Below are 26,614 nucleotides of genomic sequence, written 5' to 3'. Positions count from 1 at the left end.
TTTTTGGCTAATAATTAGATACCTTGTCTATACACTCTTATTTTTCTCTAATTTTTTTATTTTTCTTTTGCTTTTTGGTTTTCTGGCTACTGGGAAAAATAGGAGACTGTTTCCAAAGATGAACCCCAGACCGGATGGGGCTATTGGGGCAGCTGGGGCAAGTCCTTACTCTCTTCAGCTTCAGCTACAGTCGCCACAGTAGGTAAGGTCGTCAGGTATTTTATTAATTTTTATGTGTATTTTGCTACAGATATGTGTTAAAAGTGATTTTGTTAATAATTCAACTTCCATATTTACTCAAAGGCTTTGAGGATGCATTAGTAATGAGAGGCCGATTTATCTTGCCACTAGAGCTCACAGCATTTCCTCCTTAGAAGGTTGATATTTAGGAATTGGTAATATAAAACTATTCTTTAGTGATAATGAATCTTTTTTTTTTCTTTTGGTAAGGATGCATTCCCAAAGATTATGTATGGTCAAAATAACATGTCCTGTGGCTGTAATGAAATAAAAAATCTGTGGGTTTGATTTTTGTTTTTTTCCTTCAATTTTGGTGACTAATAGCAAATAATATTCAAATATAGGAATATTATTTTTCTCATTAGGACAAGGTATTTCAAATGTCATTGAGAAGGCAGAGACTTCCCTTGGAATCCCTAGTCCTAGTGAAATTTCAACGGAGGTCCAATATGCAACAGGTTAGTATATGGAAACATTAAGATCTAGAATTACGGACCAAATGGAAAGGGTGAGTTCATTTTTCAGTAGATATTTATTGAATGTGTGATACTCAGGGCATGATGGGACTGGTGAGAAATGAAATATGGAATCTTTGGCTGACAGAGGTCTGTGTCCTTTAAACACTCATGTATCTCTCCACTTTTCTCATTTATGAAATGGGATGATATTTTATATCTCAAATGACTGTTACAAACATTAAATAAATAAGGCCATGAACGTAGCATGTAAAAATTGTCTATTATTTTGCTTGGCATAATTGTGTAAGTGTCCAGTAAGAGTTAGATGAATTTGAATCTGTCATGGTAAGAAAAACTATTTTAATGTGTTAGTTTTGGGAGTGTATTTTTTTGTATTTGGATTTTTATGAAAGTGAAGTTTAATTCTGGAGACCTGCTTTGGTCTAGTAGAAACCTACTCTCACTTAAGCCATAAAGGACAGAGTTATAATAAGGGATCAAGACAGCCTGGACCACAAAATAGAAAGCTTTTCAGGGCCTGAGTTTGCTTTCTCCATCTTTCAGGGGCTTTACTGTCTCCCACTCTTGCTTCTCTCTGCTCATCTGTATCATTTTTCTCTTGAATCAGGCTGACTTGGAGTCTCTGCTTCTTGCCCACTGCTCCAGCTTTATATCGAGTTCTAGTATAAGAACCCATCAGAGACTGGTGTCGGTTATTTCCACTTTTAAATTCCCCAGAGAGAGAGTTATATTAGCCTAAACTTGGGTCAGCTATGGCCAGGAGACAAGATAACATTATGTAACATGACTGTAAAGGACCATGTGGATGAGTTGGGAACACTCTTCTTAGTGATAGCTGCATCAGACTACTTTGGCTGCAAGTAACAGAACATGTGACTAAAAGTGAGTTTATTTTTCTTGTTTAGAAGAACTCCAGAAGTAGACTGTTCCAGAGTTAGTTTAGTGGCTAATTGATGTCAGAGTTCTGTGTTGGCTTCACTACAGTCTTCTTAGTCGTCTCTTTATGGTTGCCAAATGATTCTGCAGCTCCAAGTATAGTGTTTTACGAGTAATGCAGCTGTGCTCAAAGTCAGGAATTAAGTGGATAGGAAGTGTCATTTCTCCTCAGGTATCTCTCACCCTTTAAAGAGAGGAAAAGTTTTCCCAGTAGCCCACAGCATATTTCTCAAATTTCATTGTTAGAGCGACGTCTTGTGTTCATGGTATAGCAGCAAGAGATGCTGGGAGAGTGAGTTTGGGGCATTATGATAAACCTCTTTATCAGGAAGTGGGCTTAGCAGGCAAGGAAAAAGGGATTAGAAGTGGCTTTGAATAGGTAAACAGCAGTGTCTCCCCAAGACCTAAAAGATGTCTACCACACAAGCCGTATTTTAAGAAGGGCATTGAAGAACTGGAGTGAATCCTGAAAAGAGTCAGCAAGATAGTGAAACACCAAGAATTAATGTTTTTTTTACAAGAGAAAGTTGAAGGCATCATGGATATTAAATCTGGAAATCTGGGAAAAGGAGATTGGGAGAATATGTTGGTTCTTTTCACGTCTCTGCAAACCACCATGGAGAAGAAGGCTTAGGTTTTTTGTGGTTCATGAAGAGAGAGCATTGGAAGTTACATGCACTTAGATTTTAGTTTAATACAGAGTTTTTAAAGGGTTAAAAGAGTTAATAAAGAGAACTTTCCAAAATTGGATTGGAAAGCCTTATGATAATAAACTCCTCCCATCTTCTAAAGTTCCTGAGGAGGGGGGTTAATTCTTCTGCCAAGGATATTGTAGCTGGGATGTGTCTTTTCAGAACTTTGAAGTCAGCAAGAGGCCACCAGCAATGGAAATCATTTTCAGTTATCTCTTAGGGATGGGGCAGGGGTGGGGTGTTTGATCCAAAGACTGTGTTTGAATGTGCTTGATAATGACAGGAAAGACCAGTAATTGAGGGAATAAGGAGAAATAAATGGTGTGAACCAAGACTCAGGCTGGAACTACACAGAAGTATTTGTTGAGGGTGTACCCTTCAAGTGTCTTATGTTTGTTCTTTTATGCTTTTAAGCCCCCCAGTCCTTTGCTATTTGTAAACCTGGGGGAAAATGCCAAATGATTACATCAGGGGCTTGAGGAATAAAGCATGTTTTATGCTTGCATTTGCATCAAATGCTCATTTCCTTCTTAGTGTTGTTAAGCATTGTCTCTGGCTTCAGACATCAGATATAATAGGAAGATTATTTTTCTAAACTCCCTCCACAGATTAATTCATTCAACAAAAATTTATTGAGTGGCTACTCAGTGGCAGGCTGTTCTAAGTGCTGGGAAGATAGCAGTGAACAAACAAGATCTATACTTCAATGCTAAAGTGAAATGAAGAAAAATAAGATGAGGGGAAGAGTGCCTGTTGGGCAAAGCACTGTGTTTGGTGCTGCGAGAACTTGGAATGAGTTAGACATAGAACCTGCCCTCTCTTTTGGATCTAATGGATAAACCCATTATTGAAAGAACTAACCAGAGCACAAATCAGGTGAAGTCAAATGTTATGATTGAGGTTCAAGCAAAGGACTGCTGGTAACTTTGAGCAATTAATTTATGTTTTCATGAAGGAAAATATTTTTTTAAGTTAGATCTTGAGTTAGATCTTGAGAATGGGTATGGTTTTGACAAATGGAGAAGCTGTGGTGCAGGGATTTTGAGGTTAAGGTTAATAGGATAAACTAAAAAAAAGTAAGAGGGCATGAGGGTGTTTAGGGAAGAGAGATTTCTGTAGTGATAAAGGGAGAGATACGCCTGTGGGTTACATATCATTGAGATTTTTGTTTTCAAAGCAAAAACCACTTTATTTATTTTTTTTGAAAATAATAATGCTCATTATAGGAAAACTTAGTCAAAAAATAGAAAGCTATAAATAAGTGAGAAATCTTCTGATTCCATCCAGAAATAATATTTTGGTATATATTATTCCATATTTTTCTGTGAATATAACCATACATATTTAGAAAACTAATCGTACTTTCTACTTTTTTATAACCTACCTTTGTTTAAAACCTATCACATTCTATGTCAGTAATATGCCTACATCATCATTTTTAATGGCCCCAGGGAATTCCATTCATGTAGGTATATTTTAAATATATTTAAATATTTTAAATATATGTTAATCACTTTTTTTGAAGCATCATGAACAATGTTATACTTAACATTCTTATGCCTATGTCTTTGTGAAATTATTTCTTTAATAGAAAATCCTAAACATAGAATTGCTGAGTTATGGGGTACTCACAGATACAACTTGCCAAATTACTGTCTAAATAACATTCTTTGAAAAGAGAAAAAGGAAGACCTGTCTCCCATTTCTACTCCATGAGTGTTAAAATGTGTGTAGGAGAAATGTGTTTTATGTTTATCCACATAAGTACCATTTCTGATGCTCACCATTCTTTTGCGTAGATCCAAGTTTTCCGTTGATACAATTTTCCTTCAGCTTTAAGAATTTCTTTTACTATTTCTTGTTAGTTCAGATTTGCTGACAGTGAATTCTCTCAGATTTTGTTTGTTTGGAAATGTTTTTATTTTCATTTTTGAAGATTTTTTTTGGATATAGAATTCCAGAATGACAAATTTCTCCCCCTTTTATTACTTTAAGAATTTTATCCCATTGTGTTCTGGCTTGGATTCTTTCTGTTGGGAACTGTCTGCTTTTACAATTTCTTGTTGTTACTGCTCTTCAGAAGTTTTGATTATGATGTAGTCTTCTTTGTGTGTATTCTACGGGAGATTCATTGGACTTCATGGATTTAATCAAATATGGAAATGTTCGGCCATTGTTTCTTCATATAATTTTTCTGTCCTCCCCTGCACCCTTTTCCCCCTGGTATTCCAGTTACACAAGTCTTAAACAGCTTGGTGGTGTCCCATAGTCACTGAGGTTTTGTGCATTTTTAAGCCTATTTTCTCTGTGCTTCAGTTTAGATAGGTTTTATTGTTGTGTCTTCAAGTTCACTGGTCTTTTCTTCTGCTGTGCCTCATCCTGTTAAGTCCATTCAATGACTTTTTAATATCAGATATTGTATTTTTCAACTCTAGAAATTCCTTTTTTTTTTTAATATCTTACATTTCTCACCTACCTATGCACATATTTTAGTGTCCTGTCTGCTAATTCTATCATCTTTGTTACTTGAATCTGTTTCTATTGACCAGTGTTTTTCTTGGTTATAGGTCACATTTTTCATTTCTTTACTTGGATGCTGGACATTAAGAACATTACACTGTTGAGTGGATATTGTTGTCTTTTAAAGGTCGTGAGTTTTGTTTGGCAGGCAACTAAGATATTGGTAGCTTAGACTGATCCTTTTAAGGCTTATTTTTAAGCTTCATTAGGGTGAATCTAGAAGAACCTTTACTCTCAAGTGCTAGTTTATCCCTACTACTAAGGCCTCTGACCCTTCTAAAGTTTCCACCTAATTCCCAGGTGTTTAACTAGGTTTCTCTACTTGATTGGTCTGAAGTCAAATGTCTTTCAGCCTAGCATGAGCTTTGGGCATTGTTTAGTTTACAGCTCCATGGTAGTTCTTTGTCCAGTATCATCTACCAATGCATGAGCAACTTAGTACTAAGCCAAAGACTCAAGGGCACTTCCATGTAGATACCTGGAACTCTTTACCTCTGTAGTTCCCTCCTCTCTAGTACTCTTACCTGCAAATTCGAGGTGCTTCAGCCTTCCTGGACTCCGGTCTCTTGTCTCTTCCACTCAGTAAACTGCATGCTCTGCTTGTGCTGTGGTCTGGAAAGCCAAGCCAATCATAGGGTTCCCTTTATTTGTTTCTCTTCTCTTGGTCATAGTCCTGTGCTATCTGTTGTCCAATGCCTGAAGGCAGTTGTTTCTTATATTTTGTCCAGTTTTTCTAGATGCTGTGGTGGAAGGGTAAGTCCAATACCGTTTAATTCATCATAGCTGGAAGTAGAAGTCCTTCCAATAATAATTAATTATTTGTTGATCTCCTATGAGAGATTTCTTTGTTGATCTCCCATAAGAGATTTCAAAGTTAATAAAATAGAACAGATTTTTTTCGATGAAACATACTCATCTTTGTAATGCATGTCTGATTCCTACAAATAAGGATAAAATTGAAAATAGGCTGGATTTTAAAGTCAGGTTTATTGAGCTATAATTTACATTCAGTAAAGTTTACACTTTTCAGGTAAATATAGTTTTACATGTTTTGACAAACACACAGTCCTGTTTACATTGTATAATCACAGTCCATTGTGATTATACAAATAGAGACTATTTCCAGTGTCTACTATATAGACAATCAAGATACAAAAATATTTTTTTTATCTCTCCAAAAGTCTCTTCATGCCCCTTTGTAGTTACTCCCCTCTACCTACTCTCAATTCTTGACCATATACTTTGTCCAGATCATGGAAATGGAATCATACAGTATACGTATAGTCTGTTTTAATATATAGCAGTAGTTTGTTCAACAGTTTAAAATAAAAAGAGCTAAGGCTTTGTGTGTGGGAAGCATGGTCTAATTTTTAAAAAATTCACATAGATGTTAATAATGCAAAATTATTTATGGACCATCTCTTCATGTTTACACTTCTCCTCCCTCCTGTAGGAGAGACAAATGCCAAAGAGAATGAAAACTCCTCCCCGATGACTGGACCATTTGGTGTATTCTCAACCATCTCTACTGCTGTTCATAGCACAGTGAGTAAAACGTGTAAGGTGGCCTGTTCCCTTCCATGATTATTATGTTTTTTTGTCTCTTTCTCTCTCTTTTCTTTGAAAAGCCATGGAGACTGATGACTCTTATGACAGTCCAGATCGCTGAAGATCAGTCACTTTGATCTTAGGAGTAGAGTGAGAGCTACTTGAAAACTTTCTTTAAAGAAGTGAAGGGAACAGGAGGTGAAGAGTAACAGAGGCGGTGTACATAATATTTTATGGATTAGGAGTTCTTAGTTTGGTGACTCTAGAAAAACTTCTGCTTTATAAAAATATTTTTCTCATAATTTCATTTTTTAGGCAAAGGGGAAATATGATATAAATGATAGATGCTTGTAAAAATGGATGATTAGAAACATTTTAAAAAGTGTTGTACAAAGCTTAATATATTTCCTATATGAGGATAGATAGCTAGTACTTTTTAACTTTTTATTGAAGTATAACATATACACAGAAAAGTAAAATCCTAAGTGTTCAGTTTGAATTTTCACATCGTGAACACATTCAGACTAAGAAACAACCTGATGGTACATCAGCTGTCTCCCCGTGCCATCTCCCAGGCATCTGTGCCTCCGCTTCTTGCCTACCAAGATAGCCACCATCCTGACTGCTACCATCATAGATTAATTTCACCTGCTTTTGAACTTTACATAAATGCACTCATACAGAATGTACTCTCGTATCTAGCTTCTTTCACTCAACATTATGTTTTTATGATTTATCCATGGTGGAATTTGTATGGTGTATTCCTTTTTTTTTTCTCTGTATTCCATTGCATGACTATGTCAATTTAAAATAGGTAAATGCGTTCCACAGTTTGTAAGTGCTGGGGTAGTTTGCAGTTTTGAGCTTTTACAAATAGTGCTGCTATGAGCATTCTTGTACATCTTCTGATGAAACCTCAGTACAAATTCCTGTTGAGTATGTAACCATGTGTGGAGTTGCTGGCTTGTAAGATATTCCTAGGTTCATTCAGCTGTTGTAGATACTGACAAACAGTTTTCCAAAGTGGTTATACCAGTTTACATGCTCACAAGCAGTGTGTAATTGTTTCTGCGCATTCTTGCCAGTGCTTGGTATTATAAGCCACGATTTTGTATAATCAAAACATGCAGATGTTTTTTTTTCAATATTATTGTAATGAGGTTGCATGTGTTTCCTAGGGAAAGAGCGTTATCAGTGGGGGTTTGGATGCCTTAGAATTCATTGGGAAAAAGACAATGGATGTAATAGCAGAAGGGGATCCTGGATTTAAAAGAACCAAGGGTCTGATGAACCGGAATTCTACGCTGTCACAGGTACTGTTTGTCTTTTTCTGTTTACTTCCTATTTCTGGTTTGATCTTTATTTTTGCCTGTGATAACTTTGGACCTTGTTATTATTTCCTTTTGAACATTTTTAAATGATTTGCCCCGCTTTCTTCCGCTTCCCCACCCCACTCCGGTTCAAGCCGTTGTTTCTCAGTCTAGTTGTGTAGAACACAGCTCCCCGGCCCATGCTGGTATTATAAGGCTTGCGCTCCCCCACGCTGAGGCAGTTGGTCACCAGTTGTGGGTCGGCCGCTCACAGCAGGTCAGGGCAACTCTCGCCGGCTGCCAGCCACTCATGCTGGCTGCCGGCCACTCACACTGGCCACTGGCTGCTCATAGCAGCACACGCAGCACACAGCAGCCCACAGCAGCATACGGCAGCTCACGATAGTTGCCGGCCACTCACGCTGGTCGCTGGCTGCTCATGGTGGCACATGGTAGTCCACAGCAGCACATGGTAGCCCGTGGCAGCACACAGCAGCTCACCCCAAACCTCCTGCTCTTCATGGCAGCCCAGCTCCAAGGAGAGCTTTGTTCACAATCTTAGCTGTAGAGGAAGCAGCTCACTGGCCCATGTGGGAATCGAACTGACGACCTTGGTGATAGGAGCACGGCGCTCCAGCACCCTGAGCCACCCGGCCGGCCCAAATGATTTTTTTACTAAGGGGTTTTTTGAGGGGTGTGGGGTAGGGGAGGAGCAGTGAGAGCTCTAATACTTATAAAAATGCCGGTTCTTTTTTCTCTCCCGTTTTCATTTCTGCAGGAGCCTCCTGTAAGTACAGGACAAGATGCCAAGCCCTTTCAGAGTTGTTTATTAGATTGATGTTTAAACCACTTTCAGTTCCTTGTGTGTTATTTACCCTGTCTAGGATCAAATTATGTCTGATCATTTTTTTCCTGAAGCTCCTGAGCCTATCACATTTGAATCGCAATGCCAAGAATTAAACGGCAGTGCTCTGTACTGTTATCCATCTCAGCTTTGCTTCCCCCAACTTTCAAAATTCACCCTTGAGCTCTCATTACTTGCTGCAGTGTAATGCTTCCATCTCTTTTTCAGGTTTTACGAGAGGCGAAGGAGAAAGAAGAGCAGTGGACCTCCAATGAGGTCACCATGGAAAGGGACAAGAAAAATCATTATGGACTACTCTTTGATGAATTTCAAGGCCTTTCACATCTAGAAGCTCTGGAGATGCTTTCCCGAGAAAGTGAAATAAAGGTGATTCTAAAACAAAAATTTCAACTGGAACAGTCTGTAAGCAAAGGAATGCTGCCTACTTTCTTTTCTTTTTGTACAGTTGAAAGGTGAAATGTATTTCAGATGAAGGTGTAAGACTCTGAAAATACTATGCCAAAACAAACAAACAGAGAAACTAATATTTGAACTAATTGGTAGAAATAGAATGAGACAGGTGTTATTTCTCTAAATTTAAACAAAAAAGGAGCAATTAACACAGCCTAATAGCACATTTGTTATTTTTTCTTCACGTTGGTATTTTTTTTATTAATAGTTTCTTTTGCTTAACCTGCCAATTTAGATACAGTTACCTGTTAGCTTTTAATAGATTCAAGACTACTTCATCCCCCCCTTAATTTCTAAGCTATTGTTAAGCGCTAATAATTTCCAGACATTTCTGGCTCGTGTTATTTTTAGAAGTAAAAATTCTACCTTTCTGTAATGAGCAACCTGTTGTGTTAAGGTTCTTAAGCATAGCTTGTGTTGGCTGGTGAGCTTGTAATTTTGCTTTTAATTGGATCTATATAGCCTTTCTCCACGTGAGAATGTTTTTTGTTTTCTTTTATACTCCCACAGCTTTTAAAACTTATTTTATATTATATCGATATAGGTGAAATCCATCCTTAATTCTCTAAGTGGAGAAGAATTAGAGACTCTCCAAGTTGAATTGGAGCAACTGAAAGAAGCGTTTTCCCTCGCAGAGTTCTGTGAGGAAGAGGAAGCAGAGGCAAGAGGTAATAGGACAACCCAGCATCGGAGGCGGAAGGATGTAATGTGTTTATACGCAGTGCATTGCCCTTAAAATGAATTATTTTCTCTCCAAATCCACTAGCCTGATTGTACTTCTTTCATTGTGGATGTTCATGCACAGTTATCTGCGGCCTCCACCTAACTAGGTGGGAACAGTTGGCCTTATGTGCATGTCTTCTCTCCCACCCCCCAGGCTCTTTGTGGCTTGTCAAAGTCTAATCTTGCAACTCCCTCTGCCTGCTGTTTCAGTTAGAGAGCAGCCCTTGACAGATTCCTGCCTCTGTCTGGCTGGTCCTCCCTGTGAGCTTTTGTATCCCTGGATCCTACTCCCATGCCTCTGGCTCTGGTGACCCCATCCTCATCTTGTATTGAAGCAGGCAGGGTGGCAGTTATCCAAAATGTGGGTGATAGGCGATCTTTCTTCATTTTCAGAACCTTTTTTTTAATGCCATGTTTTTAATATCTGTGTCCCTCAGAAAATGTAAGTAGTAACTACTCATTTTTGCAAAGTTATCAGGAATGAGGTAGTTCACATAAAGCTTAATTTCTGAATAATAACTGTATCTTAAGCTGTGAGTTATTTTATGGTAACATTTTAACAGAAATAGTTCTAATATATATTAACACACTAACTGGAATATTTTTTTTTTTGTAGAACATACTGAATACAGCTTTGCTTTTTTTTTGATGAAACAGTCAGTTGTAAACATTAAAAGTGAATTGAAAAATTTTGTCAAAGTCCATCAAGATATAGATCGTGTTTCCCTGAAAATAAGACCTAGCCGGACAGTAAGCTCTAATGCGTCTTTTGGAGCAAAAATTAATGTAAGACGCGGTGTTATCTTATGTTGTGTTATGTTATAAACTGGGTCTTATAGTAAAATAAGACTGAGTCTTACAGTAAAATAAGACCGAGTCTTACATTAATTTTTGCTCCAAAATATGCACTGGAGCTGATTGTCCGGCTAGGTCTTAATTTCTGGGAAACACAGTAGGAACAATCATCCATGTGGTACATTAAATCAGTGGCTTGAAAAATGTGGTCTGCAGATCCTCTGAAAAGGCTATTAAAATAGTTCTCCCTTTTTCAACTACATATCTTTGTGATCTTGGATTTTCTTCATGTACTTAAACAAAACGTGTCGTAACAGATTGAATGTAAAAACAGATAAAATCATCCAGCTGTCTTTAAGCTAAGCATTAACGAGTTTTGCAAAGATCTAAAACAATGGCACTCGTATCACTAATTTTTTTCTTTTTTGGAAACTACTGTGCTTTTTTTTTAAACGTATGTTATTTATGTCTAGTGGGTTTATTGTTATTTCTAATGAACTAATAAATACCTCAAACATTTCAGTTTTAACTTTTCATGTAAAATTGATTGATATATAACTTACATTAAAAAAAGACTCTTTGGGATTCTCAAAAAGTTTCAAGAGTGTAAAGGGGTCGTGAAACCAAAATGTTTGAGAACTGCTAGATTAAGTTATCCTAAACTATTGTACTTTTAGAAATGTCTCTTTTTACAGTTGTGCATCTTTATTTTCTTTTGTGCATTTATCTGCCCATTTTGAAATTCTCTTCACTGTCACTGAGCTTGCTTCCCGTATTCTCCGCATCTTATTTTCTATTTCTAACCTGCTATGGGTGGAAAACTGGATAACTCATCTTATTTAAATTGAGTGCTCTGAGTGAGAATCGGGGAGTCTTTCTTGTAACTAAAGTTGAATATGGATTCTGGACTGAGATGGATTTTTCTGTTTTGTTCTCATTTGTGTTCTGCACTATGACCTAAGAAGTCAAATTGGCTGGTTATATATATATATATATAACATCTTGCTAAGTGACATCTTAACTCTATATAAAGAGTCCTGAGATGAAATGATTATTGAATGTAAGTTTTTAAAGCTGTCTCGAGGTATTGAGAAGGCAGTGTAGCATGGTGGATAAAAGGATGGATTTTGGAGTTAGACCTGGGTTCAGAATCCGGATCTGCCTGCCATTTACTAAGCCATGCTTCCTACGTTGGGAAGTTAACACTGAGTTTCTGTTTCCTTAACTATTAGAAAAGGATGCTAATTCCTCTCAGGTGGTTTTAGGGACTAAATGAAATAATACATGTAATTTGTGGCACACTAAGGACTCGACTATTATTTTCATTATTAGAATGGAGAAAGTAAATAGATAAAGATTTGCATTTTAACAAATGAAGAAACAAAAACTCATAGACACAGACAGTAGTTTAGTGGTCACCAGAAGGTAAGTGGGGAGGAGGGTGGTAGATGAGGGTAAAAGGGATCCAATATATGGTGATGGAAGGAGAACTGACTCTGGGTGGTGAACACACAATGTGATATATAAATGATGTATTACAGAATTGTACACCTAAAAGTACATGTAACTTTACTAGCAATTGTCACCCCAATAAACTTTAATTTAAAAAGAAGTCTCACTTAGCAGAAAACCCATAAATTAGTTTTGATTTGCTTAAGTTGCTTTATTGTTCCTAACCACGCCCTGGTGTGACAATCCCCAGTTATTTATAAACTTAATTCAAGTTATTTGTACATAATGCCCTTAATAGTATTTGTTCAATTTAGTCAACATCTGGCTTTGGATAGTAATCAAAAATCCTGATCTTTAAATTCTGTTCAGAAGATTCTAAGGGAGATTCTAAACACACGGATTAGTGTCTGTGATATTTCTCTCTTCTGTTTGCCAGAGATCAGGACTCTGCAAATATAGCACTGGAGTTCTGCGTGCCCCCCTTCCTAATAGCCCTCCCCAGTGATTTCGGTGGAGAATGCAATACTGACCTTGATATTTAATTATATCTCAATAATCTTGGTAAAAAAAAATGTGGTGGTACTGTAGTAGCAAAGGGGAGAGAAAAACCACAGAACCTGGTTCTGGTGACGTTGGTGATCTTCATTTTCTATCAGCATCCTTAGCCCTTGCTCCTCTATGTGATTCCTTTGCTTTGGAAGGAGACTTCCTGGTTGGGGAGATGCCAGGCTATCTACTGACTCCCTCCAAGGTACCAGCCATGTCTCCTTTCCATCCTTACACGCTTTTATTCTAATGCAGCAACTACTTTTATACTCAGGTCTGTGGGGAATACATGACAGCAATTTCCACACATGTTTTGATCAACCTTTAGCAGTAAGAGTTTTTGAGCAGTTAGGCCTAGTTTATATTTGACTATTTGTAAATTATACACATGCACTACTATAATATATTTACTTTCTAAAGTATACGATAAAATAGAATTTTTTAAAGAATGAGATAAATGTAAATTAAAGTTCCACTCCCCCCCCCCACTCTATTGGATTATTTTGCGAACCCCTTGGGGTGCATGCATCCCAGTATGGATTCATTCAGATTCATCCCTTGCACCCACATAATTTTGAGCTTAGCTGGGAAAGCAAAATGCCTGCCTAAGAGTCCCGTTTTAGTTTTTTAGACAGTAGGCTATGATTAGGAGTTGTTTAGATGAGTTATATCAGTTACAGTTGTATCAGTTAGTGAAATCAGCTTTCCCCAAACCATATGATACCTGGGATCGCTAAACTATTTGAATTCTCTGCCTTGAATGCCAAAAGAGAAGGACAAAAAATAGCAGAAGGAGAGAGAAGAGCCCAGATAGAATCTTTTTCTAACGATTTTGGGGAGAAAGCAGGTATGAAGCAATAATGATTTGCCCTGATAAACCATGAAGTGGTGACTAAGAAGTACTCATACAGATTGTTAGTGCTAGAAAATTTCCGTGTACAAGTTCTCTGCTTTCTGTGGTGCAGAGAAGCCGGCTTTGGGCTGGGCTTCAAAGGGGATATTGGATAAGATTTAGATGAATCGAGAGGAAGAGAGAGCATTTTCTGCCATTTGTTTGTATGTGTTGATTGTCGTTTTGACCTTGACTCACCTGTTTGCATGTATGTTTCTCAAGTATGAATATTCGTTTTCCCCATTGCTTCACACCAGGCTTATTCCTTATCATCCTTCCAACATTCTGGAATCCCTTGTCCTCTTCCTTTCTTCTTATCCACCATTATTTTTTACCTGGATCCTGGATTGTTGCCTTCGCCTTCCTGCCTCCCTTCTTGTTCCCCTTTCCATCCACCCCACCCAGGAGCAAAAGTGATCTTTCTAAAATTGAAATCGGACTTACCTGTCTCTGTTTAAAATCATTCAGCAGTTCCTCATTCCCTTAATAAAAAGTTTGAATTACTCACCATGGTTTATAAGGCCCTGTATTACCTGGATCCTACTTACCTTCCTAGCTTCATTTTACCCCTCTTCTTTACCTTATAGTCAGACACTCCCAACCATATCAAATTTCTTGCCATGCTTTCTTTCACCTTGGATCTTTGTTTCCTCTGCCTGAAACTCTTCCCGTTCTCCTGATTGGCTTATACTCATGTATGTCCCAACTTAAATTCTTCTTGGAAGTACATGCATAGTATCAGGTTAGGATGCTACCAGTTCTCCATTTACACTTCTGGGATGTAATACAAAGAGCACAGGATTTGGACTGGAGGTGGAAAGGCCAAGGTTTGACTCCTAATTTGTTACGAGATTTGGGGGAAATAAACTAACCTCTTCAAGCCCTAGTGTCTTCATCTCTAAAATGGGATAATGACCCTCTTTGTATAAGCCCATTGAAAGAATTCATTGATACACCTAACATGATTCTGTAAGCACTAAAGCACTGTACTCATATAACTTGCTGCTGCTGTTACTATTACTACGGCCACTGCTACTGCCACTCCTCCCCTTGTCCTCCTCTTGCCCCGTCCCCTCCTGCCCCCATGATCCTCAGCGGTCTTTCTGCAGTGTTTTACATTGGACTTGTTTTTTTTTTAGGGGATGAAGACTTCACCAAAGAGATAACAGAGCTCTTTTCCCAGCTGCATGTCTCCTCCAAACCAGGGAAACTTGCCAGAGTAAGTTATTACTTCTTGGTGATTTTCATTTTTTTTTTTAAGTTGGATTTAGTGGATAAAGTAGGTAAGATTGTAAATTCCTGACAGTGATGTCACCAGAATTGAGGATATATTCTGGGTTCCACACCCTTCTGCCTGCCTCCTGCTCTCACAGGTTAACATGCTAAACTCACATCTGCACCCCTCACCCTTCCCTGGAACACACACATCTGCCATCCTCACTAGTTTTCATTTGGAATGCTTTCTTGTCCGAAAGCTTAAATTAGGCCAGAGAGTTGGTCAACTAAAGTCGGAAGTGCTCACCAGCCTTCATACCAGTGGGCTCGCCTCTATTGAGGTCTGTTCTAAGGGCTCTGAATGTTTCACAGATAATAGGATGCGGCCCCATCTTAGGAAGCTGGAAGGTGCCATTTCCTAGAGCCCAGTGATTCAGATAATGACCGTTTAGCTTGTAGAATGAGACAGTCCCATGGCCTAGGCCTTGGTCTTAGGTGGTGATGCCTGAGCTGTCTTTACACATCTGGGACCTGGACGGACTTTAGTGAAAGCTCAGAGTGGGTAGAGAGAGCCTGTTTCTAGTGAAGTACCCAGGAGCATACATGCCAGTGCCAGCTCAGGGGACACTCACAGTTCACTGGTCGTGGGCTGCTTGCTGCCTCTCATCTTCCTCTCCCCACCTCGAGAATCATTTCAGAGCCAGGTAGCAGACTCACATTGCTTGCTAGTCAGGGAGAGCTGAGAGCTAGTGTGTAGTATCACGGTGATCACCTTCCCCTGCGTTCCCCAGGGGAAGGGGTCTGATCCGTAAGTGGTGTTAGCCTGTTCTCCACGCCCAGGGAAAATGCTGCATTTGCCAAGGAAACTTGTCAGAGCACCTCCCTGCAGTTTATCTCCCTCATCTCAACTGTAACACTTGACGACAGCACTTTCTAGCTTGTATCATAGTAATTTTTTATTGTGGAAATAATATCAAACTTAGAGAAAAGTAGTAAGAGTAGTACAAACAACATTCATATACCTTTTATGGAAATGTACCTGTTATTAATACTTTACTTCACTTGCTTAATCTTTCATGCGTGCCCATGTATTCTCTTTCCCTCTCCCTGTCCCTTCTCTCTCATTTCCCTACTGCACACACACAATTATTATTATTATTATTATTATTATTATCATTATTAATGGGACTATTTTTGAGAGTAAACTATAAACACAGCACTTTACACCTAAGTATTTTAATATGCATATGTATCTCCTAAGAATATGGATCTTCCCTTACGTTATCACAGTAGTTAACCAACTGCAGTAAATTGAATATTGATACTAGACTTTGTTTAATGTGTTTTGTCCACATTCCAGTTTTGTCAGCTGAGTCAATAATGTCCTTTATATTAATTTTTTTTCTCTAACATTAGAGCTATATTATGGATTGTACTTAGTTGTCGTATACTTTTAGTCTCTTTTGATCCGGTATTCATAGTTCCTCAGCTTTTCTTTGTCTTTTAGGATACCGTATTACATTTTTGAGAAATACAAGCTCCTTTCTTCCTTTATAAAAACAGAGGATGTCTTATTTGAGGTTTGTCTGCTGTTTGTTCGTAAAGTCAGGTTATACATTCAGCATAAAGACCTCATAAGATATGTCTCCTGCCCAGGGTATCACACCTAGAGGCACATGATGTCCCTCGGCCCCATGTTGGTGTCTTACTTCTCACCGTATAGTTACGACTTGTCCAGTGCTACTAATGGGGTTTCTGTGGGGAGACATTTTAAGACTGTACAAATACCCTGCTCCTCATTATAATTTCCCTCCTGGGTTTAGCATCTACTCGTGATTCTTGCTGTACCAGTCTTTACCATGATGGTTGCAGAATGAGTTGTTTTAACCCCCACTCATGCTCCACATTTACCAGTTGGCTGTCCACATTCTACTGTAGTTAAGACAAGCTCTCCTTTCTCCCCTATTCCTTTATTTATTATCTATTTGTTGTTAGTATGATTTCATAGGTTTCTGTTTTCCCCCCATTGATTTATAATTCATTACTGTCGTTAATAATGTTTGTGTTCAAATTATTTCAAACTGACTTCTATGTGATATGCCCCCATCATTTTTTGAATATTTCAATATTTTCTGTCATAACAAGATATTCTAGACTCATCTTGTACCTTCCATATTCTAGCCCTGGAATCAGCCATTTCTTTGAGGAACCATATAACCTGGACGCTACATGTGGTTGTTGCTTCTGTGGTATTTCTGCTTCTAGGCCCTGTTGGCAGAGCCAGAGAATATATTCAAGAACACATACATATACCCATACATACACCTATATGTGTATACATATAAATGTGTGTATGCATGTATGTGCACATGTACACATATTCATATTTAGAGATCATGGGTTCACACTGATAACTTCAATTTCAGCTCACCCCTACAGGGCTTTTGTTTGCCTTTCCCCATTACATGTTTGTATCTCTGTTCTTTCATAGTAAGAACCCTGTCTCCCAACATTAGAACATTTCCTTATTTTCTCAGTCCTGTAATGCATTGCTTTGCCCATAGTACTATAAAACCAACCTACAAAAAGAATTTGTGATTTATCTGGTGTTTCTCTATGCTAATTTTTGAATATGTAGAATATTAGCATGTTTCCAAAAATAAAAACTGCAAAAAGCCTGCTCAGAGAACGGTCACTCCCTCCCAGTTCCCATTTACTCCATTTTCCTTGCTCCTTTTAAGTATTAAACTTTTTTATTTTCTTGGATAGCCTTCCTGTGTTTAATTTTTAGATAGGCAGATATATTTTAAAGATACGCAGATATATTTTCTTCTTTTTATACAAATGTTAACATACCCATTTCTTGCATTGGGTTTGGAAGACTGTGCACTTTATGTAAATTACAGCTCATTTTAAAGAAAATCAAAGGAGTAGAGAATTCAAGAAGGAATGAGAGGGCAGCAGTGTTAAGTGTTGTAGAGAAATCCAGTGAGTTAAATGCTAAACTAGTACATACTGTATTCGGATGAGACCAACAGCACCAACTTCTGTGATGCTGACATGTTCCGGGTAGGTGCAGAGTAACCCTGGTGAGCGGAAGTGAATTGTTGATGGACAGTAATATTTTTCTTATTTAGGCAAGAAATACAGCCTATGAATGGATCAGGACATCTCTGGCCAAGCCATTAGAAGAGAAGGAAGAAGGAGAAAACCATTTGGAAGGAGAAAAAACGGAGCAAATCAATACAAATTCAATAGAGGTAACCCAAGCAAATAAGGCTTTTTTTTCCTTTTCTTTCTTTCTTTTTTCTTTCTTTTTTTCTTTCTAATCAGGGACCTTAAGTGCCTTGTATTTTGTTTCACTGCCATCCATAATTTCTACCTTGTGTTCTAAGATTATGAGTGCTAGCTTAGTTCCAGACTAGAGGATGAAAGGAGTGAAGAAATAGAGACAGAAGGTACATGTGTGGTGTCATGCTACAAGACACTTTAAATCTTTTGGCTAAAACTTAGTTACAGGGTCACACCTAACTTCAGGGCAGCCTCTATTTTTCAGCTATGAGTCTAGCTGTAAAGTTGTTTTACTACTATGGAAGAAGTTTACCGAAGGGGAGCTGTTAGTCTCTGTTGCTTTCAAGATATTGAATCCTTCAGTAGGCGAGAAACAAGGTGGTATCATTTCATCTCAGATGAGAAAACAACAACAAAACAGCCAGTGCTTTGTTTTGTTATGCTTTGTTTTGTTTTTCCCTCCAGGATATCCATGCATTTGCAATCCGGAGCCTAGCAGAACTGACTGCCTGCTCAATTGAACTGTTTCACAAAACAGCGGCTCTGGTTCTGCATGGTGAGAAGCAGGAAGTGACAGCCATAGAGAGGAGCAGAACCCTTTCCCAGTAAGTATGATGAGTATCCCTCTAAGTGATGCGAATTGCTGAAAGGGTTTTTTTTTTGGCTATTTCCAAAGTTTTAGAAACTTTCCTGTCAGCAAGATGCTATTCATACTGCACCAATCACATAGTAGAGGCTTTTTCATTTGGAGTTTTTAGTTAATAAATAGCCAAGGGTTGTATTTCTTTTCATTGAGCCATAAGTCTACAGTATAAATCTGCCCTTTTTTATTAACCACCACATACTCTGAAAATTAGTTCTTCAGAGGTTATTGGTCTTAATAGGAATAGAATTTTGCATAGGTAAAAACAGAAAATAGTTCTAAGAACCTCAATTGTTAATAATAGTTATATGCCAGGCATCACATTAAGAGATTTACATGAATCCTTTCTAATTTTTACGATAGCCCGAAAGGTAGATGATTAGTACAGCTTTAAAAATGAAGAGACGCAGACTCAAGAGAAGTTAAATACCCAGGTTGTACAGACTGGGATTTAAACCTAGGTCTGGCTGAGCCCCCAAATCCCTTTTTTTTTCATAATATTGTTGATTTTGAACAGAAGTTTGAAAAATAATAGAATGTAGGTAGTCACAGGAGAAAAAAAAAGACCTACTACTTTAGAAATAAATCTCTTAAATAATGAGAATTTTCAAGGGAAAAAATTATGTGTGAGAGTGTCCAGCATGTTAGGATTGGGAGGGGCCTTTGATGTTCTCCAAACCTCTTCATCTACAGTTTCTCTGCCCTTTATAACATTCCACAAGGGGCGTTTGATTTTGTCTTGAACTTCCTTAGGATGAAGGACTCAGAACCCCAAAGCAGCCCGTTCTGTGGGAAAGTGTTTCTACTGCTTGAAATGCTCTTCCAGTTATGGCTCACTCCCTCACTGAATTCAGGTTTCCTCTCAAATGCTGCTGCCTTCTTTCACCTCCCAGTCTAAAATAGTATTTTTTATTTCCTAATCCTTTACTTGCTTTATTTTCTTAGCTCATATCACCACCTAGTGTATATGTATGGATATGGATGTATGTATGTGTGTATGTTTATATATCTGTGTATATAAATATACATATATGCCTACATGTACAGTATATATGTATGTATGTGTATGTAAACACATATACACATATCTATCTATATATACATATATAGGCTCTCCCTTAATTGACACGTAAGTTAGATAGACTCCATGAAAACTGGGACTTTGCTTGTTTATTGATACCCCAGTGCTTAGAACCTGGCACATAGGAGACTTTCAGTAAATATTTGTTTAATGAATGAATGAATGCATGTTTATTTTAACTATAGTATTTTAAATGGAATGTAGTATCTTTTAAGTACTGTCTTGCCCCCTTAAAATATATTTTAGTTATTTCCTTTGATTTAACTGGAAGGTATATTACTTTCTAGAGGATTTCTTAGAATAATGTTTTTCCAAGGAGTGAACCTCCTCTTCCTGTAGCATGAATGCCTACTCAGATGGGTCCCCAAAGACATTAAGTAGCTGACTTAGGCATATGTACTCCCTTTTAAAGCTTTGTTTCCCATTTAGTTTTCTTCTGACAATTGTTAACTATAGCTTATTTAAAAAAAAAAAAGAGAGAGAAAGAAAAACAAAGGAACCCTCCTGACTTTTCTCCCTTCTTTTCTAGGATGACAATTGTATTGTGTAAAGAGTTGTCCTGTCTGTCTAAAGAGTTCACCACCTGCCTAACAACTGCCGGGGTAAGAATTCATGCCTCTTATTGGGCTGTCGGTTTTGTTTTGTTTTTAAAACAGCTTTATTAAGATATAGTTTATATACCATAAAATTTGCCCATTTAAAGTGTACAATTCAATGGTTTTTTAGTATATTTACAGAGTTGTGCAACCATCACCATAATCCAATTTTAGACCATTTTCATCATTCTCCAGAAAAATCTCATACCTTAGCAGTCACTCCCCATTCTCTTCTCCGTCACACTCTTCTAGCCCTAAGCAACACTAATCTACTTTCTGTCTATAGATTTGTTTATTCTGGATCTTTAATATGGATCGTACAATAATATGTAGTATTTTGTGTTTGATTTCTTTCATTTAGTATGATGTTTTTGAGATTCATCCACATTGTATCAGTACTTCCTTTTTATTACCAACTAATACTCTCTTTTATGGATATACATATATTTGTATATCATATTGTATTTATCTGTTCATCAGTTGATAGATACTTGGATTGTTTTCACTTTTTGGCTCTAATGAATAATGTTACTATGAACATGCATGTATGTTTTCATTTCTCTTGGGTGGATAGATAGGAGTTGAATTGCTGGATCATACGGCTGATATGGACCATTGAGGAACTGCCAGACATTTCCACAGTGGCTGCACTGTTTCACATTCTTGCCAGCAATGAGGGTTCTGATTTCTCCACATCCTTGCTCACACTTGTTATTGTCTATTTTTTTAAAAAATGTTAGCTATCTTAGTAGTTATAACATGGCATCTCACTGTGTTTTTGATTTGCTTTTTCCTGATGTCTAAAGATGTTGAGCATCTTTTCATATGCTTGTTGACCATTTGTATGTCTTTTTTAGAGAAATATCTTTTTGAATCCTTTGCCTGTTTTTAAACTGGGTCACTTATCTTTTTATCATTATTTTATAAATTGGGTTATTTATTTTATTGTCTTTATTATTATTTTAATATTTGATTTTTTACTATTTGCCATTCATTATTGAGTTGTAGGAGTTTTTTATGTAGTTTGGATACAAGTTTCTTTTCAGATATTAATATATGATGTGCATGTCTTTTCTACCAGTCCATGGGTTGTCTTTTCATTTTCTTGATAGTGTCTCTGCACAAAAGTTTTTAATAATGACGAAGTCCATATTGTCAATATTTTTTTTCAGTCACTTATACTTTTGGTATCGTATCTAAAGAATTATTGCCTCGCCTAAGATTGTGAAGATTCACTCCTATGTTTTTTTCTAATAGTTTTATATTGTAGCTCTTATATTTATGTCTGTAATCCATTTTGAATTAGTTTTTGTATGGAGTACTAAATGGGGGCCCAATTTCATTCTTTTGCATGTGGATATCTAGTTTTCTCAGCACCATTTGTTGAAAGCTTTCCCCTATTGGATTGCCTTGTCCTTTTTGTCAAAAATCGATTGACCATAGACATATGGGTTTATTTGGGGGCTCTTATTTCTATTTCATTGATCTCTAGCCTTATGCCAGTACCATATTGTCTTGATTAATGTATCTTTGTAGTAAGTTTTAAAATCAAGAAGTGTAAGTCTTCCAACATTTTTCCAATGCTTTTTTGTTTATTTGGGGCTCTATTCATTTCCATATGAATTTTAGGATCACTTTGTTTATATCTGATTTTTGCAACTTATTTTTGTTCTCTCTTTTTATGAAGTCTGCAGTATATTTTGTGTGGCCCTCTAAGACCTGTGTTAGAAGTGTAGACCTTGATAAAATAAGAACTCCAAAGTTTGACTTATTTTTAAGGAGTACCACCTTACTTACAGATTCTGGCTACTCATATTTTGTAGTTGCCAACCAGTAGGGAGGTTGTAGCTAAAGCTAAAGTGGTTTTTTTCATTTTTTGTTTTTTAAGGAATTGTAAAAATTTACTGAAGGTGTATGAACTATGGAAGATGATTCAGAAATCAGTAATCACGAATTAGGATAAAATAAAATCAAGGATATTTTTAATGAACAGATAAAAAATTACTTTGTAGTAAACCAAGCTTATAGATACAGAGAACAGATGGGTGGTTACCAGAGGTAGAGGGTGGGGGGTGGACAAAATGGGTAAAGAGGGTCAAAAGGTACAAAGTTCCAGTTGTAAAATAAATCATGGGGATATAATGTATAGCGTGGTGACTAATTCTGTATTTGCACATTTGAAAGTTGCTATGAGAGTAGATCTTAAAAGTTCTCATCACAGGAAAAATCTTTTTAGCTATGTATGATGATGGCGGTTAACCAGACTTATTGTGGTGATCATTTTGCAATATATGCAGATATGGAACCACTGTGTTATATACTTGAAACTACTATAGTGTTACATGTCAATTATGCCTCAATTAAAATAAAAATTACTTTGTAGTAAGTATGTAAGTATCAATGTGGCAGCAAAATTATTCTGGGACTTTAAGTTTATTTAAGAGCATGGCCAAATTACTTTTTCTTACTTTTCAATTTAGATCATACCTGAAAGGGATAATCCTGTGATATAGCTTTTCCTTTCCTCTTATGTTTCCTTTGAAAGAGCTTCTGGGTTTCCTGAAGTAAATCTTCTGAGGCCAAATCTTTTCATGTGTTTCATAAAGATACTTTAACCCAATAAGTCAACTATAAGAGGCTAACATATGCGAGTATTGCATTTGCATGATTTAGTTCCATGTTTTCCAAACATACCATCTTAAAAACCATTGAATATTTTGAACAAATGTTCCCTATCTGAATATTTTGTTTTAAAATTTTTCTAAAATTTTTTGGTCAAGTGTACTATTACTACCCATCCCCCTCTTCCAAAATGAAGATACTTTTTAAAGTCAATAAAAAACTGCAAAGGAGTACACTGTTAGTTTGTATAGCACAGAAATTTAAAGCACTTCCAGAGATGACATTTTGCTATCTCTCAGTGAAGACTTTTTCTATGTTCTGTGTGTGTGTGTGTTTGTGTGTTTCAAAGTAGGATCGTACCATGCTCATGTTTTTTTTTAATCTGTGCACATTTAACACTTTATCCTTTATTCTAGGTTAAAGAAAAGGCAGACATCCTTAATCCGTTAATTACTGCAGTATTTTTAGAGGTTAGTAATTGTTTTTAAGTCTCTACCTTCTAGGTGTTTTGTATTAATTCTTCTTAGGTCTTTATTGGCTCTTTTGTGTTTTTCACCAGATTGGTAGGTTAGCCATGTTGATACCTACATGAACAAAATGGTGTGTGTTTGATGCATAGTCCTATTCATTAAGGAGAAAACCTAAAAGATGCAGCTGCTGGGTAAAGTGCAAAGGAAGAAGCAGTAGGCTGTCATTACTTAGTCGTACCCTTAGCAGTTAAGGGACAATTCTCAGTAATGAAACACCTTCTGGATACCAGTAAGTAAACATGAAGGGTTGGAAATTACCACCAGGCCACAACCAGGCAGAGCACTGCTTCTTAAAGGACTATCGTGTATGCAGAGGAGATTTGTTACAAAACAAAACATTTTGTCATTTCCTTGCCAAGCCATTTGCTTTGTTTTGTCAAAGAGGTACCTGTGTTTATGTAATCCTCGTTAGTCCATTAGATTTAAGGAGGGATGGATGGTTTAAGTCCATGGAAAAGAGGGCTACAAGAGGATCCCGTGATGGAGGATTATATTGCCTCCAGGTGTGATGCTCTCTGGATTCCATGTTTTAAGAACTCTTATCTTGTAAATTAATTGTGCAAATAATTTAGATGTTTGATGATCTATTTAAAACATTTACGTAAGTTTGGGGGTCAGAAAATATATTTGGTAATTGGTTAGGTTTTTAATATGATTTGAAACAAATTTTTTGCTAGTAGACTTCTTTAGTTTTAGATTCTTTTAAAATCACCAACGAAATGCTGTTAATTCCTTCAGTGCGCAGCTTTCCCTGAATAGTCAGAGAAATTATTTTGGTCACTTAAGCAAACTATTTTTTTTTTACAGTTAGTTTGTGATTTAGTAGATGGAAAGTGGTGTCGGTGAAAGAAATTTGCAAGCCAGGAGCCCGTCCTGTCCTGGATCTTCCCTGACTTGTTCTATGACCCTAGACCAGGCATTTATCTTCTTGGCAATCTCATTTTCTTTATGTACAAAATACGAGATTAACTAGATGCTCTCCGAGATCTCTTTTGGCTGGAAAATTCTGTATCAAATGTCACACTGAAGTTTAAATATGTAGACTGCATACTTACCATTGGTAAATCCAAAAAAGGTAAACTCACTTGATAAGGGATCCCTGTTGCTTAACGGTTGTTCATGCTTACAGATTTGAGACACTTGTCCTTGAAATTATAAATTTTTATCTTAATGTAATGAACTCTGTTATTCTTTTGGAAATCAGAACTTACGAAGTATAAATGAAGTCTGGCAAACTCTTGAGCATAATAATTCCATAACGCTCCTCAATATGTTTGTTGTACTAGATAGAAATATATCTATACTGTATAATCTTTGACAGCAGTGTTCCTTGTTTATATTTGTGAGTACCCATGTTCACTGATTGTGTTAAGTCTATGGAAGAAAATCTTTCACAATGACGGGAAGTCCTGTTGGTGTAGGATCATGTCCTTCTGAAATCCGTTTTGAGTAATTGACTAAAATGCTGTGACAGGATCTACCCATTTAATCAAGGAATAAATAAATTTTGAAAGCCAAATTTGAGCAGGATGCCAAAGAATGGCTATTATTTCTGATGGGCAAGTTGAACAAAAATACTGACATTCTGTTTTGGTGCTATCATATCATCTTAAGAGCTCGATCATTCTTTTCCCTATAACTTTACCAAAATTATTAAGTTTGCCCTTATTTGCCAGGCTACAGATTCAATTAGATTTTAAAAATTAATCTGTCTTTTTGTTGTTGTCGTCTTATATTTTCTCTTTTAAGTGACTGTGGTATTTTGTTTTTCTTTTTTCTCAATCCTGACAGGCATCAAATAGTGCTTCCTATATTCAGGATGCCTTTCAGCTACTCTTACCCGTGCTGGAGATCTCGCTCATTGAGAGCAAGTCTGAACTACCAAAGGCATGAGCTGCAGCAGGTCTGGAGGCCTTTGTCAGAACATTGAAGAACAGAGAAAATTCAACCTGAGACTTGTGATGGCCAGGAAATGCTACTGTATTCTGGGTACCCTTGCAGAAGTGAGGGAGGAGGGTTTTTTTAGTATATAAAAATTCAGGCAAGATAGCAGGTGTACAGGTTGTTTGTTGCTTTCGTTGCTTGGCTGAAGTATCCAAGGTTCTCACACTACTCTTCCCCATTGTTATAATTAATAAATTATTTAAAGGGAATCTTTTATAAGAAAGTTCAAAAATAATAGTTCGAGGTTAAGGTTAGTGGTACACTCAGGCAAAAATATTGGTCTTTCTTTGACGATCAATGCAAAATGCTAACTTTTGTCATGGATATGATTTTGCAGCCCATGGATATAATCGGTTGTTAAGCAAGAGAAAAAGAACTTAATTTAGTATTCTGTTAGAATTCACATGCTTGATCTATTAATGCCATGTACTTTCTCCTTTCTAATAAAATATATGGCTCTAAGAAAACTGAGTATATATAAACTCTGTAATGATTTCGTTATGACATGAATTCTTGGAATTGGTTAGAAAGTTTCACCTGCTTTTTAATTCTCAGCAGATACTTGCTTTGGCATTGATGAGAAACTTACAGAATATTCTGTAGCCACATGAATTAACTATAGCAAAGTGCCCTTTGGCTTCAAGTTGCTCTCCCACCCCAAAATGACAAGCTCCAAGTTGTAGTTGACCCATACTCAATTGAGTTCAAGACCAGTAAGTGCAATTTAGAGAAATAGTTGGCCTGTTTGCAGATATGCTGAGTCTCTCCAGGATGTCTTTCATGCAAACCCCATGTGCAGGATAAATTCTGTAATAGCCAGCTCCAGAGGAGTATTGAAGCGCTTTTAGTAATGGGGTTTTATTGTTTGAATATTGAGATGGCCTGTAGAGTCCCATAGAAAAGATGTTCATTGATAACAGGATTTAACCTGTAAGATACAGTATATTTTCCTCATTCCTTTTTGTTTGTTTCAATGTATTTGTTAGCACATTTGTAAATACAACTTTTATCCTTCAGATCTTTCAGCATCCTTTTTGCTCTCCTCAACAGTTTAAGAGACTAAAAGTGTATCATCGCCCGAGAAGTTTTTTTGGTATTCTTTTTAGAAAAAGTTCTCCAACTTTGTGGTTTTCAATGATTCAGGTTAACTTTTGTGAGTTCTGCCACTCATCTTCTAAAATTTTAAAATAAAATTTAATAATCATGTCAATTTATCCTTTTATTTTTACAAACATGAGCTCCAG

At 36.9% G+C, this 26,614-nt stretch overlaps 1 protein-coding gene across 1 annotated transcript in view; it reads left to right on the top strand.

The window, feature by feature from the left end:
- Positions 1 to 26,388, top strand: part of FAM114A2 (family with sequence similarity 114 member A2) — a 31,318-nt gene extending 4,930 nt beyond the window's left edge. The window contains exons 3-14 of the mRNA XM_081035189.1: positions 103 to 202; positions 606 to 698; positions 6,321 to 6,412; positions 7,594 to 7,728; positions 8,798 to 8,956; positions 9,585 to 9,708; positions 14,588 to 14,667; positions 17,801 to 17,923; positions 18,420 to 18,559; positions 20,208 to 20,280; positions 23,313 to 23,366; positions 25,218 to 26,388. Coding sequence (XP_080891315.1) covers positions 103 to 202; positions 606 to 698; positions 6,321 to 6,412; positions 7,594 to 7,728; positions 8,798 to 8,956; positions 9,585 to 9,708; positions 14,588 to 14,667; positions 17,801 to 17,923; positions 18,420 to 18,559; positions 20,208 to 20,280; positions 23,313 to 23,366; positions 25,218 to 25,319 — 1,275 coding nt within the window. The 3' untranslated portion in view covers positions 25,320 to 26,388. The remainder of the gene's footprint in view (positions 1 to 102; positions 203 to 605; positions 699 to 6,320; positions 6,413 to 7,593; positions 7,729 to 8,797; positions 8,957 to 9,584; positions 9,709 to 14,587; positions 14,668 to 17,800; positions 17,924 to 18,419; positions 18,560 to 20,207; positions 20,281 to 23,312; positions 23,367 to 25,217) is intronic.
- Positions 26,389 to 26,614: the final 226 nt, after the last annotated feature.

The sequence above is a fragment of the Rhinolophus hipposideros genome (assembly GCF_964194185.1).
Source record: "Rhinolophus hipposideros genome assembly, chromosome: 23".
In the NCBI taxonomy this organism is placed as follows: domain Eukaryota; kingdom Metazoa; phylum Chordata; class Mammalia; order Chiroptera; family Rhinolophidae; genus Rhinolophus; species Rhinolophus hipposideros.
This window is presented reverse-complemented; position numbering and strand designations above follow the sequence as displayed.